A 19264-nucleotide genomic window follows, 5' to 3' on the forward strand; every position below is an offset into this window, starting at 1 on the left:
TCTTTTTCAAAAGTATAACTAATTGCTATGAGGGAAATATGAGGGAAATATTTGAGTTGTTACAGTGCTTGTCTTGTATGCTTGACTAAGTGGGTTAAAACACTATCAGCAGCATGAAATTCTAGATATGGTGGCAGACACTTATAATTAAGCTGTTGTGGAGACAGAGACAGGGAGATCACTGGGGTTACTGGCCATCTCTCTTAGCCTATTTGCTCAGTCTCAGGCTACTGAGATGCCTTGTATTAAAGCCACATTAATAGCAGCTGACGAACAAAGAAAAAAGTAGTATATTTTGTCCTCTGCTCTCCAAACATTTGTACACATGTGTACCTGTTTGTGCATGTGCATATACATGCATGCACGTGCGTGCACACATACACACACACACACACACACACACACACACTCACTCACTCACGAGCACAGGCATTCACACATATCAAAGTACACTTGAAGTATATCATTCACCTTATCAGTCACAATTCCACTTCATCTTCACATGCAATGAATAAATATATAAATATATATAAATATTCAGTTTCTATTTTGTTTTTGGCATTGACCAAATATTAAGAGCCAAGGTCACTCAGTTAAAATGCGCTTTCAAGAGAGATGCAGTAAATCAACTCAAACAAATTATTCACTGGTAAATGATCCTTACTTCTGGTGGTTGTGGGAACAGTGGAGAATGGTTGGCTGTGACCATAAACTAGTGTCATAAATAAACTCGATGGCCAATTTTCAACAGGTAAAAATTACAGTGCTGAAATGCAATTGGGTTGCAGGGATCTCAGTAGTCACTGCTCACAGTGAAGGAAAACTGTATTTTATAGTTCAGCCTTGAAGGTCACTTTTTTTTTTCTTCACTATAAATTAGAACTTGAGACTAATCACTGCTGACTGTCATAACAAAATAAGAAATATATCAACAATTTAAGCTACTATGAAGCAGTCGAAACATATGTTTCATTTAATGTGCTAGAGAAACTGTTTAGTCCAAGGAAGTAACTAGCATCATTGACACTTAGTTACTTATTTATGTGTTGACATCAAGGTCATATTTGTACATTAGCATCTAGAAGTAATATGTATTGGAAATATTGCTATAGCCAATATGATAGAAATTGAATGGGCTCACTTAAGTTAGCAAGTAATTAAAATTTCTTTATTTTAAGTTAGCATGACTAAAATAACAAGAAAAAATTCTATTTTAAAGGCTACATGCTGTAACTCTTTGAACAAATATTTAGAAACAAGTGAAAATAATTTTAATCAAATTATTGTTATATTATCTTTTACTTTGATGGAGAATTGAATATGGGTAACTCTAAAATCTGACTTCATATTTTTTAACTAAATGAACACAAAATGAGTTTCATGTGAGACAGGAAACAATGAAAACCACAATAGTAAAAGGCTACATTCTTTGCCTGCAGCAGAGGCAGCCTAACAACACAGCAAGAAGTCAGCACTTCTGCCTGAGCCCACATAAAACCTCTGATCTCAGGGAAACTTCTGTATATAGACAGCAGTGTCTGACCTCAAGTGGAGATAAATCCCCCAGAATAACCACAGTTTCACCTTTTCACTGTGTTTTTTTTCTTGCTGTAATAACATGCTCCTGAATAGAATTGTCAGAGAGTGTTATTAACCTGGCCCTAGATATAGAGTGTTTTCGTTTTTATATGTTTATTTATTTTGTGTATATAAGTGTATGGTTATTCATGTGCCATGATGCACATATGGAAATCAGAAGACAGCAGTGGGAGTCAGTTATCTCCTTCTACCACCTGAGTATTTTGCTGCTTTGAAAGCATCAATAATAACCTCAGAGTGCCCAAAATTTGTCAATGTTGCATTCACTAATTTAGAAATTAACAAACATTCTTCTCAATGCCATTTAATCAGGAACAATAGCAGACTTTCATTATCTATTGCTCTTGCTGAGTCTTCAGTCCTTCCTCTATGTCTGTTGCAGTAGACAGAACTATGCCTCTCTAAATGCGATCTTGTGAATTTGTTTTACTCCAGTTCTGTCTATATGTACCTAAAACTGACCTTTGCTCTCTCCATTTATTAAACAGCACAGAAAGTTGAGTGTTCATTTAGTCAAATTAGTTCATTTAGTTCATTTTCTATTCATTTAGTTAAAAATCAACATCATGTTGATACTAATGTGAGTAAAGAATGAAGTATACTGGTTCTGTGACTCTGCCTAGACTAGTCTGCACAGGGGAGAGTGTGGACTACAGAAACTATAACAGATTCTGGGACAGGCAGAAGCCACAGAGCTTCTGGGGCAGACCATGTTTCAGGCTCCAGACACCCGGGCACCTTCCTTGCCAGAGAAGAGGTGTCCTGATTGCCCAGGAGGGCTTTGCCAAAGCATCTGGGAGAGACATCTTGGTTCCCTGATCCAGCCTAGACTACTCTGCACAGGTAAGAGTATGGACTACAGAAGCTACACAGATTCTGGGACAAGCCATGCTTTTGGCCTTCATCTTCTGCCAGGAGGCAGGTCCGAACACCATATATCTGTGCACCTTCCATGCAAGAGGAGAGCTTGCCTGCAGAGAGTGCTCTAACCACTGAAACCCAGGAGAGAGCTAGTCTTCCAGGTCTGCTGATAGAGGCAAACAGAATCATGAGAGGAACAAGCTCTAATCAAAGAGAACTATAACAACTAACTCCAGAGATTACCAGATGGCAAAAGGCAAACATAAGAATCTTCCTAACAGAAACCAAGACCACTCACAATCATCAGAACCCAGCACTCCCACCTCAGCCAGACCTGGGGACCCCAACACACCTGAAAAGCTAGACACAGATTTAAAAGCATATCTCATGATGAAGGTAGAGGACATCAAGAAGGACTTTAATAACTCACTTAAAGAAATACATGAGAACACTGTTAAGAATTACAAGTCCTTAAAGAAAAACAGGAAAACACATCCAAACAGGTGGAAATGAACAAAACCATACTAGACCTAAAAAGGGAAGTAGACACAATAAAGAAAACCGAAAGTAAGGCAGCACTGGAGATAAAAACCCTAGGAAAGAAATCTGGAACTATAGATGTGAGCATCAGGAACAGAATACAAGAGATGGAAGAAAGAATCTCAGGTGCAAAAGATTCCTTAGAGAATATCGACACAACAATCAAAGAAAATGCAAAATGCAAAAATATCCTAATACAAAACGTCCAGGAAATACAGGACACAATGAGAAGACCAAACCTAAGGATAATAGGAGCAGATGAAAATGAAGATTTTTCAACTTGAAGGGCCAGCAAATATCTTCAACAAAATTATAGAAGAAAAATTCCCAAACCTAAAGAATGACATGCCCATGAACATACAAGAAGCCTACAGAACTCCAATTAGACTGGACCAGAAAAGAAATTCCTCCCGACACATAATAATCAGAACAACAAATGGACTAAATAAAGATAGAATATTAAAAGCAGTAAGGGAAAAAGTTCAAGTAACATATAAAGGCAGGCATATCAGAATTACACCAGACTTTTCATCAGAGACTATGAAAGCCAGAAGATCCTGGACAGATGTTATACAGACACTAAGAGAACACAAATGCCAGCCCAGGCTACTATACCCAGCCAAACTTCCAATTACCATAGATGGAGAAACCAAAGTATTCCACAACAAAACCAAATTCACACATTATCTTTCCACAAATACAGCCTTCAAAGGATAATAACAGAAAAAAAAAAATACAAGGATAGAAACCACATCCTAAAAAAAGCAAGAAAGTAGTCCTTCAACAAACCAAAAAGAAGACAGCCACAAGAACAGAATGCCAACTCTAACAACAAAATTAAGAGGAAGCAACAATTAATTTTCCTTAATATCTCCTAATATCAATGGACTCAATTCCCCAATAAAAAGACAAAGACTAACAGACGGGCTACACAAACAGGACCCAACATTCTGCTGCTTACAGGAAACCCATCTCAGGGAAAAAGACAGACACTACCTCAGAGTGAAAGGCTGGAAAACAATTTTCCAGGAAAATAGTCTGAAGAAACAAGCTGGAGTAGCCATTCTAATATCGAAAAAAAAATCTACTTCCAACCCAAAGTTAACAAAAAAGACAAGGAGAGGCACTTCATACTCATCAAAGGCAAAATCTTCCAAGAGGAACTCTTAATTCTGAATATCTACTCAAATGAAAATGCAGCCACATTGGTTAAAGAGACTTTAGTAAAGCTCAAAGCACACATTGCACCTCACACAATAATGTTGGGAGACTTCAACACACCACTCTCATCAATGGACAGATCGTGGAAACGTAAACTAAACAGGGACACAGTGAAACTAAAAGAAATTATGAAACAAATGGATTTATCAGATATCTACAGAACATTTTATCCTAAAACAAAAGGATATACCTTCTTATCAGCACTTCATGTTACCTTCTCCAAAACTGACCATACAATTGGTCACAAAACAGGCCTCAACAGATACAAAAATATTGAAATTTTCCCGTGCATGCTATCAGATCACCATGGACTAAGGCCGATCTTCAATAACAACATACATAATAGAAAGCCAACACTCATGTGGAAACTGAACAATACTCTTCTCAATGATAACTTGGTAAAGGAAGAAATAAAGAAAGAAATTAAAGACTTTTTAGAGTTTAATGAAAATGAAGCTACAACGTATCCAAACTCATGGGACACAATTAAAACATTTGTAAGAGGAAAACTCATAGCTCTGAGTGCCTCTAAAAAGAAACCAGAGAGAGCACACACTAGCAGCTTTTCAACACACTTAAAAGCTCTAGAATAAAAGGATGCAAATTCACCCAAGGGGAGTAGAAGGCAGGAAATAATCAAATTCAGGGGCAAAATCAACCAAGTGGAAACAAGAAGAACTATTCAAAGAATCAACCAAATGAGGAGCTGGTTCTTTGAGAAAAATCAAAAAGATAGATAAACCCTTAGCCAGACTCACTAGAGGGCACAAGGACAGCATCCTAATTAACAAAATCAGGAATGAAAAGGGAGACATAACAACAGATCCTGAAGAAATCCAAAACACCATCAGATCCTTCTACAAAAGGGTATACTCAATAAAACTAGAAAACCTGGATGAAATGAACAAATTTCTAGACAGATACCCGGAACCAAAGATAAATTAGGATCAGGTTAATGATCTAAACAGTCCTATATCCCCTAAAGGAATAGAAACAGTCATTAATAATCTCCCAACCAAAAAAGCACAGGACCAGATGGATTTAGTGCAGAGTTATATCAGACCTTCAAAGAAGATCTAATTCCAGTTCTTCACAAACAATTCCACAAAATAGAAGCAGAAGGTACCCTAACAAATTCATTCTATTAAGCCACAATTACTCTAATACCTAAACCACAGAAAGACCCAACAAAGATAGAGAACTTCAGACCAATTTCCCTTATGCATATTGATGCAAAAATCCTCAATAAAATTCTCGCTAACGGAATCTGAGGACACATCAAAACAATCATTCATCCTGACCAATTAGGTTTTATTAAAGGAATGCAAGGATGGTTAAATATACAAAAATCCATCAACGTAAACCATGATATAAACAAACTCAAAGAAAAAAAAACCACATGATCATCTCTTTAGATGTGAAAAAAGCATTTGATAAAATCTAACACCCATTCATGATAAAATCTTGGAAAGAACAGGAATTCAAGGCCCATACCTAAACATGATAAAAGCAATCTACAGCAAACCAGTAGCCAACTTCAAAGTAAATGGTGAGAAGCTAGAAGCAGTCCCAGTAAAATCAGGGACTAGACAAGGGTGTCCACTTTCTCCCTACCTATACAACATTGTACTTGAAGTCCTAGCTGGAACAATTGGACAACAAAAGGAGATAAATGGGATACAAATTGGAAAGGAAGGAGTCAAAATATCACTTTTTGTAGATGACATGATATATAAATGACCCTAAAAATTCTACCAGAGAACTCCTAAACCTGATAGACAGCTTCAGTGAAGTAGCTGGATATAAAATTAACTCAAACAAGTCAATGGCCTTTCTCTACACAAAGGATAAACAGGCTGAGAGAGGCATTAGGGAAATAACACCCTTCTCAATAGGCACAAATAATATAAAATACCTTGGCGTGACTCTAACTAAGGAAGTGAAAGATCTGTATGATAAGATCTTCAAGTCTCTGAAGAAAGAAATTAAAGATCTCAGAAGATAGAAAGATCTCCCATGCTCATGGATGGGCAGGATCAATATAGCAAAAATGGCTATCTTGCCAAAAGCAATCTACAGATTCAATGCAATCCCCATCAAAATTACAACTCAATTCTTCAACAAATTAGAAAGGGCAATCTGCAAATTCATCTGGAATAACGAAAAAGTAGGAAAACAAAAACTCTCCTCAAGGATAAAAAAAAACCTCTGGTGGAATAACCATGCCTGACCTAAAGCTGTACTACAGATCAATAGTGATAAAAAGTGCATGGTACTGGTATAGAGACAGACAAGTAGAAAATGGAATAAAATTGAAGACCCAGAAATGAACCCACACAACTATGGTCATTTGATCTTTGAAAAGGGACCTAAAACCATCCAGTGGAAAAAAGACAGCATTTTCAACAAATGGTTGAAAGTGGCACAACTGGCAATTATCATGTAGAATAATGAGAATTGATCCATTCCTAGCTCCTTGTACTAAGGTCAAATCTAAGTGGATCAAGGAACTCCACATAAAACCAGAGACAGTGAAACTTATAGAGGAGAAAGTGGGCAAAAGCCTCGAAGATATGGATACAGGGGGAAAATTCCTGAATAGAACAGCAATGGCTTGTGCTATAAGATCGAGAATTGACAAATGGGATCTCATAAAATTGCAAAGCTTCTGTAAGGCGAAAGACACCGTCAATAAGACAAAAAGACCACCAACAGATTGGGAAAGGATCTTTACCTATCCTAAATCAGATAGGGGAATAATATCCAATATATATAAAGAACTCAAGAAGGTGGACTCCAGAAAATCAAATAACCCCATTAAAAATGGGGCTCAGAGCTAAACAAAGAATTCTCACTTGAGGAATACTGAATAACTGAGAAGTACCTGAAAAAAATGTTCAACATCCTTAATCATCAGGGAAATGCAACTCAAAACAACCCTGAGATTCCACCTCACACCAGCCAGAATGACTAAGATCAAAAATTCAGGTGATAGCAGATGCTGGAAAGGATGTGGAGAAAGAGGAACACTCCTCCATCATTTGTAGGATTGCAAGCTTGTACAACCACTCTGGAAATCAGTCTGGCAGTTCCTCAGAAAATTGGACATACTACCACCAGAGGATCCCGCAATACCTCTCCTGGGCATAGATCCAGAAAATGTTCCAACCAGTAAGAAGGATACATGCGCAACTATGTTCATAGCAGCCTTATTTGTAATAGCCAAAAGCTGGAAGGAACCCAGATGCCCCTCAACAGAGGAATGGATATAGAAAATGTGGTACATTTACACAATGGAGTACTACTCAGCTATAACAATGAATGAATTTATGAAATTCCTAGGCAAATGGATGGACCTGGAGGGCATCTTCCTGTGTGAGGTAACCTAATCACAAAAGAACTCACATGATATGTACTCACTGATAAGTGGATATTAGCCCAGAAACTTAGAATACCCAAGATACAAGAAACAATCTGCAAAACATAAGAAACTCAAGAAGAACGAAGACCAAAATGTGGATACTTTACCCCTTCTTAGAATTTGAAACAAAACACCCATGGAATGAGTTACAGAGACAAAGTTTGGAGCTGAGATGAAAGGACGGACCATCTAGAGACTGCCATACCCGGGGATCCATCCCATAATCAGCATCCAAACGATGACACCATTGCATACACTAGCAAGATTTTACTGAAAGGACCCTGATATACCTGTCTCTTGCGAGGCTATGCTGGGGCCTAGCAAACACAGAAGTGGATGCCCACAGTCAGCTATTGGATGGATCACAGGGCCCCCAATGGAGTAGCTAGAGAAAGTACTCAAGGAGCTAAAGGGGTCTGCAACCCTATAGCTGGAACAACAATATGAACTAACCAGTACCCCTGGAGCTCATGTCTCTAGCTGCATACGTATCAGAAGATGACCTAGTCGGCCATCAGTGGAAAGAGAGGCCTATTTATCTTGCAAGCTTTATATGCCTCCGTACAGGGGAGAAAAAAAAGATATATGTATGTATCTATGCATGTATCTATGTATGTATATATGTATGAAAAAATAAAGAATGAAGTGTGCTGTTCAGCAATCTTTAAGAGACTATTCCAATGGAATAAAAAGTCACTGATGTCAACTGACCGCAACTGACCCTGAAAATTGAATTCTTTAAATATTGTTCATCAAATGATATTTGTATGTTGGCTCAACAGTTACGGTAAATATTAATTGATTGAGGGCATTTTTCTATAAAGTGTTTTAGGCAAATATTACCACAAGTATACATGCACAGCTCTTCTGGGACATGGACAAGGAAGAGCACATAATTTAAGATTTCAGCTATGCATGACCTTTGCTTGTGAAAGTTAATTACATGGAAAATCGAAAGCAAATAAGATTGGTTGTTACATTGTTCTCTTAAAGTGAGGTTAAAGGGCTTGAACACACAGTAGGACAGCAGTCTCAAGTCCAAATTGACCTCAAAATACTTTATCAGCTCTGGCTGTAATATCTGGCAAAAGTCCCTTTTATTGAAGAATTATTGTTTTTACAATAATGCACTGGCACAAGATCTGAGAGAGGCACAGGGATGAAGCCCAGACCATCATTATTTGTTTCTATTCAGCCATCTCACTGACCTTCAGAGAGATTTAGTTGTCTTCTTGCTCTGCCTTAGGCTTGGCACTGACCTAACTCCACTGTGTCTCTACTGGCTAGAGACTGAACTCTTGACTCTCTTGTCCTGTTGATGACTCAGCCAAGGAGCATGATAGGACAAATTTCTAAAGAAATACCCAGTTCTAAATAAATACTTCCTTCTGAATTAATATTTATGTCAATCTCTGGTAACACAGTTCTCAGTTGCTGAAATGAAAGAATAGAATAGTCTCTATGATCCTCTTGATTTTTCACCCTGAAAAGGACCTGAGAGTACCTCTCAGGGCAGTGATAACACATTTACAGTGTCCTCTGCCCTATGCTCTGAGCAAGGAAACTCCTTATATCTGCTTATAGGTGTATAGAAGCCTAGAGGAAAAACTGAGACATCAGGATTTGGTAAGACAACAAGACTGTTGGCATTAAGTCGCTTCCTTCTAACCATCATTCAAGCTTCTGCATGTCTATCTATTCGTCTACTTCAAAACTTAGATAAAATTGGTATTGTTCTCCACTTCTTGAGTCTCTGTGATAGAAGGTTCTTTTGTACATTATGAAATAAGTCTGTTTGCCTCACTTTTGCTTTAAGAGCATCAACATATGCTAGGGCAACAGAAAATAATTGCCATCCATATTACACCTCCACCTGTAGGAATAAAACTGTACAATAATGATGAACTATAAAATATACAATATTTATTGATTAAATTATACATTTTTTTCTGAAATCTCCATAGTGTCTAAGAATTTGCCACATTTTCATAGCTATCTCATTGTTCCTATTCAACTTCATTTTCTTTATAAATTAAGAGACATAAGAAGAGTTTACATGAATTCATTTATCATCTACCATGTTCTACATATATTTTCATTCTTTAGGGATGAAATTCTCTACTCCAACTTTGATCTTGATGCTAGTACACTCTTGATGTTTACATGCTGTGATCCTAGAACTTAGGAAAATTACAGTAATATGTCTGGACTTTTAGAAATGATTAAGTTATCAGTTCAGAATCCTTAAGTATGAGATGAAACCTTTATAAAAGAGGCCCAGATACCCCTATTATCTACTTCCTGTTTTGTGAGATTAGAGAAAATATCAGCGTCTGGACTGCAGGATGCAGGGACTGAATATGCTAGGCCAGGATCTTGAGATTCTCAGTCCTAGGCACTGTGAACAATAAATCCATGTTGTTTGTCTAGTGTACAGCTTTTGTTGCTGTATCCCAAATAGATCAACACATATCTTACCCACAGCAGATTCTTCAAACTGCAGGTACCCTCTCCTCAAAAACAGCAGACCAGTAATTAATTCTCCTGTCTTTGTGTGTGAATGAAATTTGCCTATGCACAAGACTATTGTCACAATGAAATTAAAATAAAATAAAATAAGATAAAATAAAATAAAAGCCAATCTTCCTGACTCTCTCTATGACTGTATTTACTTGGTTGGTTATATAACAAAAGTGCTATTTCCTCCCCCTGCCTTCCAATCTATTATTTTGAGATAAACCTGAAATATACATTCAGTGTCATTTTAACTTAGTTAACAACTGATTTTAGGAGTCCCTGTGAAATCCAAGGAGGTTTTGTGATAAACAATTTGTAACATATTACTTTTCTTGGGAGAAAGATAAGACATATGTTGAAAAGGATCTTTGACTGCCCACCAAAATCAGATTACTAATGCAAGTTTAACTATGAATAATAGGTCTTTTTGAACTCCTAAATTACCCTTCATTATGAAAATGTTAATAGCTGTTATAATAATAAGCTACAGTGCCTACTTGAATATTTTAAAATGAACTCAATTGTCTAAAAACATAACCAAACAATATTTAAAATTATTTTGTTAACACTTCTGTTTTTTATTTGCTTAATTCTTTTATCCTCTTAAAATGCAATTATACTTTTCTTTCTTGCAGAAACATTGATTGTAGAAAATTTAACTCGGAAACTTATTTATAATTCTAGAATACAATGTTGGTATTTTCGAGTACACTACTTGAGATTCCTTTTTAATGCATGATACTTTCTTTACAGATGGTCAAGGATTTGTACAATATAAAAAGCCTCATCTTTTGTTCTCTGGAAGTTTAAAGTACTATCTGCCATAACAACAGAATATTATAGAGGATAAAGTTCAGACCCTATTAGGAAAAGCAAAACAGCCTCAGACCAAATGAAACAGACTCTTAAAAGAATTCTTAGAGAAAGGTTATTGTTCACACAACTATGGATTTTCTGCTCCCTATCTAAGCTTATTTTTTTAATGCCATATGTTTCACTATCCAGTTTCTCAGTTTCAAATATTCTAGAAATAGCAAATATGAAGGGGAAAGAGGGAGGCACATGTAGCCATAGCAACCTTGGTGTGATGATATCCTATTGGAAGAAAGGAAGGAAGGAAGGAAGGAAGGAAGGAAGGAAGGAAGGAAGGAAGGAAGAAAGAAGAGGACTACATAGATAAACAACAGTAGGTTCAAATTCAACAACAACAGAAAAGCTCTTCATATGCCAGGAACATAGCATACCTGCCTCCTGAGAGGCTTCATCCAGCAGTAGATGGAGACAGATGCAGAAACCCAGAGCCAAATAGTCAGGCAGAGCTTTGAGCAAGCTGGATGGGTCAAGGTCACCAGGAGAAGATCTACAGAGATAACTAACCTGGGCCCATTGAGGCCCTCAGAAACTAAACCATCAACCAAAGAGCATGCAGGTGTCTTAAACATTTGGAGCAAATGTGCAGCTTGGTCTTCTCATGGGTCCTCTAACAATTGGAGTGGGGCTAATCTCTGACTCTGTGTTCTATCACTGTATCTTCTTCCCCTAGCTGGACTGCCTTGTTAGGCCTTAGGAGGAAAGGATTATTTAGTCCTGTCAGGACTGGAGGTCTCAGGGCCCTGGTGGTACCCAAAGGTGGGATTCTGCTTCTCTCAGGAGAAGGAAAGGGGATAATGGAAAATTTATAATGTTGTTACTGGGAGGAGAGGAGGAAGCTGTGGAATGATGGTTGGGATGTAATATGAATAAATAAATAAATTAATTAATGAAAAGAAAAGCAGAAAATACCATTGTTTCTACCCAGTAAAATAATGAACAAATAATGAATAAACACACGTACATAATTCTCTGAGGAATAATGATTCCAAATTAGAAAGTATATATTTCATTTCAAACTATTGGAAATCTTTGACTCGGAAGGCCACTCTGTTGTCAGAAAATACTTTAAGCAGTATAGCAAAACTACTGGATTTCTTTTTTTTTTTTACTTTTTTATTAGATATTTTCTTTATTTACATTTCAAATGTTATCCCCTTTTCTCATATATCCTCAAAAAACCCCTATCCCTAACACACTAACCCACTCACTCCCCCTGCTCACTAACCCACCCAAACCTGCTTCCCTGTCCTGGCATTCCCCTACACTGGGGCATAGAGCCTTCACAGAACCAAGGGCTTCTCCTCTCATTGATGTCCCTCAAGGCCATCCTCTGCTACATATGGGGCTGGAGCCATGGGTCCCTCCATGTGTACTCTTTGGTTGGTGGTTTAGTCCCTAGGAGCTCTAAGATGTACTAGTTGGTTCATATTGTTGTTCCTCCTATAGGGGTGCAAACTCCTTTAGCACCTCATGTCCTTTCTCTAGTTCCTCCTTTGGAGACCTTATGCTCAGTCCAATGGACGGCTGTGAGCATCTACTTCTGTATTTATCAGGCACTGGCAGAGCCTTTCAGGAGACAGCTATATCAGCCTCAACATTGGAGTATTACTCAGCTGTTAGAACCAATGAATTCATGGAATTTTTAGGCAAATGGATGGAGCTAGAAAATATCATCCTGAGTGAGGTAACCCAATCACAAAAGAACACACATGGTATGCACTCACTGAAAAGTGCATATTAGCCTGGAATTTTGGAAACCCAAGATCTACTTCACAGACCACATGAAGCTCAAGAAGAAGGAAAACCAGTATGGACACTTTGGTTCTTCTTAGAAGGGGGATCAAAATACCCATGGGAGGAGATACAGAGAGAAAGTATGGAACAGAACCTGAAGGAACTGTTATCCAGAGACTGTCCCACCTAGGGATCCATCCCATATACAGTTACCAAATGAAGACACTATTGTGGATGCCAACAAGTGCTTGCTGACAGGAGCCTGATATAGCTGTCTCCTAGATTTCTTTTCAGTTAAGTGGTCTTCTATCACCATCTCACTCACAATTCAATAGCAGGACATGTCACTCAGGAGGACAATGAGAACTTTAGTCATCATATCCCAGTTTATATTTAGTAAACTAAGACATGCAAGAGCCTAATTGAAAGGTGAGGGTCTGTGCTTATGTTTATATATGACTGAGACAGAAACTATGAGATCCATGCTCTTGTTGCCTCGCTGCTGCCTTTGACATCAGGCAGCAGGAGTGTAGACCAAATCCCATAGAATCCACTCCCAAAAGAGAAACTTAGGAGTCCATCTTGTATAGAATGAGTGTGGTATGTGCAGTGCTGGGGGAAGGTTGGATTCCTGAACTGCTAGCTCACAATGAATCTGTAGACAGTAATGGAAGCTTTGAAATGAGATCCAAGTCTCTTTCATCAATGAAAGCAGTCAGATGCTTCCATCTCTGACACACTGCTTTCTCCCACACATGTTTGTCCCACTTCTGCCTACAGGATAGCAAAAATATTTCTCAGTTGTTCTCATATTTCCTCTGAGAGGTGGAGAGTAATCATGGCTACAACTTTTAAGATACTAGCTGCTTTATCAAGTCCTTGTTGAAAGTATTTAAAAACTTTTTCTGCTTATTAAAATGAAAAAAAATAAAGAAAAATACCTTTAAGGCTGTTTTGAACTCCTAATGCTATATCGAGGGCATTGAAGGGCAGTATTGGTTCATTGGCAATTTGTAAAATTACTTCTCCTGAGAGCTGAAATGAAAAGAAAGATAATTTTTAGTGTTTAATTATTAACATGGTCATTTAAGTATTTCACATACTGTTATAGACTCAGAGTAATAACAAAAGAAAATAACTCAAAGTCTTTTTCCTTTCAAATTATTTTTGAGTTTACATTTCTGTAAAGAAAACAAATGCTAGATACCTTTCTGATGTCAAAGGATAGCAAGAGGACACAATGGCACATTCTCTTTTGAGTTAGCTGTCACGAAGTTAGTTTAAACCCCTCCATAATATTAAATATTATCAAATATTATAAAAAATAACAACAAAGAAACAAACAAAGAAACAAAAGCCTTTGTTTACTAAATGTAGAAAACTCCAAACACTGTTAACCATTAGTGCATTTCATTTAATATGTACTCCAATCTACTACGTTTTGTTACCTTGGGTATGCCTCTCTTAATGTTTAACCTTATCACTTATCATGTTTCTGAAATCCATCAAAACCAATGCTGTTTACACATACATATTTTCCACAACATATCTTATTTTAAATTAAAAAAAATAAACAAAACTTTAAATGGCATCCCAAGGTCATATGGGGATTTTCTCACACACATACAGACTTCTCACTCCACTCTAAAACTGTGTTGGAAAAGTGAAACATGCTACATCTGAGTTAGAACATTCTTTTCATACTCTGCAATAGTAGTTTGTATTCACAGAACTATCATAGGACCTTCAGGCCATCAGTAAACCCTGTTGCTATGTCTCGTTTAGCCTCCTCTATGTTTTCCAAGGCTGTTCACATGTCTGTCTGTCCCTTATGAGTCCCTTATGCAAGCAAAACTGGAAATGATTGTGTTGGTATCATAAATGATATTGTACAAAGCCTACACTCAGAAATCAGACTATTAACCTTAGTCAGTATAGAAACTGACTGGTACAAAATATCAGTAAACAGGATTTTAGATAATCATAACTACATATTCAAGAAGCATTATATCCTGTATAATTTAAAAACTCTATTTCCTTATTATTCACACAATTCATGACACATTAAGAATGCAATTCAATCTGGTCTGTCCAAGCTTGAAAAACATGTTTCTGAGAAATAAACCGGCAAGATTCTATTATTTCTCAGAGGTATTTCACTCCCAAATGTAGCAGTGGATTTTCTTCCCCAGTGACTAAGATACCTTTGTGGAGTTTGTCTCCAGCATGTCTGTCTCACATCCTGTGGGGAGCTCCCTGCATGACCACACTAGGCTTTAGGAACAGAAAGCAGTCTGCAGCAGGTTGATAGGTAGGAGTCACCGTTTTATGCCACCCACCCTGTCCAAATCATGCAGTGAACACCAATATTTGGAAATAAATTATTTGTAAAAGAAAAATTTAACGGATGTTAGGAAGTATGAAGGTTCCTTTTTCCAATTTGCACTGGATAATAGAAACTGGAGAACAGACATGTTTTGTTGATACTTTGGGTATCTGCAAGCTACATTTTACAAAGGATTCAAAGGAAAAGAAGAGGAGGTAGGAGAAGGGTGACTCTGTGTTGCCAGAGAACATTGTTTTGTTTTGTTTTTAAAAGAGATCATTTGGCAGCACCAACAACAGGAATACATGCCAGCTACCCTGCTACTTCTTTGGGCAAAAAACCTGGCAACAAGGAGTGGCAGTTTGAAAACACCTGGGCCATGAAAGATGTGAAACCAGCTACATTTGCAGGTTCATAGGCAAGAGAGTTCTGTGTCCAGTGCCGTGTAAGGGGAGGTGAGTTGTGCTATAAGAACTTCTTACAGTCCTGGGCATCCACAAACAGCATAGCACAAATTTCCCTGATGCTCATGTGAGGCTCCTGTTTCTTTCTTTCTTTCTTTTTTTTAATTAGGTATTTTCCTCGTTTACATTTCCAATGCTATCCCAAAAGTCCCCCATATCCACCCCCCCAATCCCCTACCCACCACTCCCCCTTTTTGGCCCTGGCGTTCCCCTGTACTGTGGCATATAAAGTTTGCAAGTCCAAAGGGCCTCTCTTTCCAGTGATGGCTGACTAGGCCATCTTTTGATACATATGCAGCTAGAGACAAGAGCTCCGGGGTACTGGTTAGTTCATATTGTTGTTCCACATATAGGGTTGCAGTACCCAAGGAGCTAGAGGCTCCTGTTTCTATTCTACCTATCACAGTACAAGGACATCTGTTGAAGCTGGCAGCGAGGGAATTAATAGCAGTTCTGATGACTGAAATGACCTGTGCTGAGAAGGTGTTGTTAAAGATCATGGTAAGAGCTAAAATATCAAGGGTCAACATTTATCAAGAAATTTCTGGAGTCAGATTCTGTTCAGAAGTTTTCACTGCATTTAATTCTCAGTACAGCTCAATAGAGCAGGGGTCATTATGTTTGTACCATAGGTAATGAAACCAAGTCTCAGAAAGTTTAGGTAACCTTTTCACATCATTGCATAGAGCCAGATGTGAACTCGATGCCATTTTGTGGTTGTATCTTGAAGTTTATGAAAAAGTCTTGCAAAGGATTTTTAATTGATTATTTGTAAAGAACTAAATGTAGACTCTAAATCTCTCTGTCCTTACTCCTATTTGTAATGGATTCATATACTTTCTGACTTAAGTACATCAACTTCTTATAATATTGACTGATACTTGTGGGATCTTCCACTGTTAGTGGTGAGACCTAGAGCTCCATGGGGTATTGTCTGATATATAGCCCATGTAAGAATATGTGAAAATAAATCTACAATACATACATTGATGTGAAGGTGCTACTGGCAAGACATTAGGACTAGGTTGGTGCTGAGAATGACATAGCCAAGATGGAAGCATAACTGTAAAGAGGGTGTTGAAGCTTTCATATTCCTGGGTCCTCTACTCAGGGGCTAAGGTTTCTAAAATACCAGGATAGTTCAGATTGACAGATAGTCTTCTGCAAAGTTACTTGTGAGCAAAGAATTTTGAAATCACTGAAGAATCCCAGAAGAATCTCTTAGGAGGACACTAATTTTAAAAATATTTTTAGTTCAGGAAATACATTGAATATCTTACTTTAATAGGTATGTGGCCAATACTAGGAACTCCAAAGGAGCTGTTATCTAGCAATTGACCATCTACAGGAAAAGTATGTATGTAACCAAAATAATAGTACTCAGGGTGAGCTAGGATGCTGGCTTGAAGCCATCAGAATGGCAGATAGACATTGGAGGAAAGCAAATCTTTTCTCCTTGTTCCCTCAGTTCCATCTCTACCACAGTGTTTACAGTTCTCAGAAGCTGAGCAAGGATTCTAGGATACAAGGTTGGCATTGGCATATCTGTCCCTTGCAGAGTTGCTGCAATTGGCACACCACAATTTTTGGAATGTATTGTGAAAATCAAATACTTTCCTCATTTCAAGATTACAGGTAAGTTTACTGTTTCTCCTATGTCAGCCCCCGTCTCTGTCAGCAATTGCCATCTCTTCTTAGTAAAGTATAGTAGACTAAACATATTTTCAGGCTATCAGCTTGTAAATAATCTAGTTAATATATTTCTTTCTAGATAACATTAAAAAGTGTTAGAATTGGGTTTGACTTTGCTAATCACACCATTTGAAGAGAAGAAGAGCCCTGTGTGTTAATATTTTCTGTTGCATTGGAATGAGAAACATCAAGATACATGCTTTCTATTTTTACTGTCAACTATTATTTTGTCAGCCAGTAAAAGATTAAATATCTTCATCATATTTCACTAATAACTAACTTCAACATGATTTAGCAATAATATTAACAACTAATATTTTAGAGCTTTTCCATTTTGTCAGGCAATCTTATAAATTCTTTATATGAATCAGTTCATTTAAACTATACAAAAGTATTATTTTAATTTGCAGATGAGAAAACTGAGCCATTGCTCAATCAATTAACTATTTCAAAACCACTTAGCTAGTACATGGTCATTTTGAGATCTGACAGGAAGCATTTTGAATATAGAACTAAGATTCCAATTATAACACCAATTAGTACATTATCTATCACTCATTTTTCAATATTAACAGATCAAGAATACAAGTGTCTACTGACACATATCTATCGAACCAAAAGATATATTCTAAGGAATGACCAATACCTTGCTACATCTATGACAAATGTTTAAAAAAAGACCTGAGCAAATTACCTTATAGACATATAATTCTCTTACTTGTCAGTACTAATTTTCATGTATGAAGTAAAACAATCCCCACTTTTGCTGAAAAAAATTAAAAAAATATTTTTAACTTCAGTTTCATTTAATGTATAATATTGATAGTCAGACAGTCCAGAAGAGTAAGAACAAAGAAGATGGACTTGGCAGCTTCTCACCATGATAACTCAAAGTGTGTCAAGTATAAGATGCAGGAATGTAGACGTTCTAATTATTTTTTATGAGAAACTTTCTCTTACTGCTTACACTTGCAGAGTACAACACCAGTATCTGTACACACAGAGTAATATGCTTTTCAACAATATAATAAAAATTCTTTGGTCAAAAATAAAGACAGTATTGGTTTGGAACACCTAGCAAAAACATTTAGACAATCATGAATTTAATTATGTCCAGAGACAATCCTTTGTCTACATTATTGAGGGTACAGTTCATAATGTTGGGAAAGTCATGGCTTCAGGACCTTGAAAAGACAGCTGACATATTGGATGCACAGGTAAGAAGCAGAGAGAGATCTTTTTTTATATATATTTTTATTAGGTATTTTCCTCATTTACATTTCCAATGCTATCCCAAAAGTCCCCCATACCCTCCCCCCCCCAACTCCCCTATCCACCCACTCCCACTTTTTGGCTCTGGTGTTCCACTGGGGCATATAAAATTTGCAAGTCCAATGGGCCTCTCTTTCCAGTGATGGCCGACTAGGCCATCTTTTGATACATATGCAGCAAGAGTCAAGAGCTCCGGGGTACTGGTTAGTTCATATTGTTGTTCCACCTATAGGGTTGCAGATCCCTTTAGCTCCTTGGGTACTTTCTCTAGCTCCTCCATTGGGGGCCCTGTGATCCATCCAATAGATGACTGTGAGCATTCACTTCTGTGTTTGCTAGGCCCAGGCATAGTCTCACAAGAAACAGCTATATCTGGGTCCTTTCAGCAAAATCTTGCTAGTGTGTGCAATGGTGTCAGTGTTTGGAAGCTGATTATTGGATGGATCCCCAGATATGGCAGTCTCTAGAAGGTCCAACCTTTTGTCACAGCTCCAAACTTTGTCTCTGTAACTCCTTCCATGGGTGTTTTGTTCCCAATTCTAAGAAGGGGCAAAGTGTCCACACTTTGGTCTTCATTCTTCTCAAGTTTCATGCTTTTAGCAAATTGTATCTTATATCTTGGGTATTCTTAGTTTCTGGGCTAATATCCACTTATCAGTGAGTACATATTGTGTGAGTTCCTTTCTGACTGGGTTACATCACTCAGGATGATGCCCTCCAGGTCCATCCATTTGCCTAGGAATT

The 19264-nt window shown here is 37.5% G+C and overlaps 1 protein-coding gene across 3 annotated transcripts in view; it reads right to left on the reverse strand.

The window, feature by feature from the left end:
• The window catches only part of Naaladl2 (N-acetylated alpha-linked acidic dipeptidase-like 2), a 1346047-nt gene that overhangs the window by 57827 nt on the left and 1268956 nt on the right, over nucleotides 1-19264 (reverse strand). For all 3 annotated transcript variants that reach the window (XM_017319681.2, NM_001326288.1, XM_017319682.1), the window contains one exon: nucleotides 13708-13801. In XM_017319681.2, the coding sequence (XP_017175170.1) occupies nucleotides 13708-13801 (94 nt within the window). The remainder of the gene's footprint in view (nucleotides 1-13707; nucleotides 13802-19264) is intronic.

Source organism: Mus musculus, chromosome 3 (genome assembly GCF_000001635.26).
Source record: "Mus musculus strain C57BL/6J chromosome 3, GRCm38.p6 C57BL/6J".
In the NCBI taxonomy this organism is placed as follows: domain Eukaryota; kingdom Metazoa; phylum Chordata; class Mammalia; order Rodentia; family Muridae; genus Mus; species Mus musculus.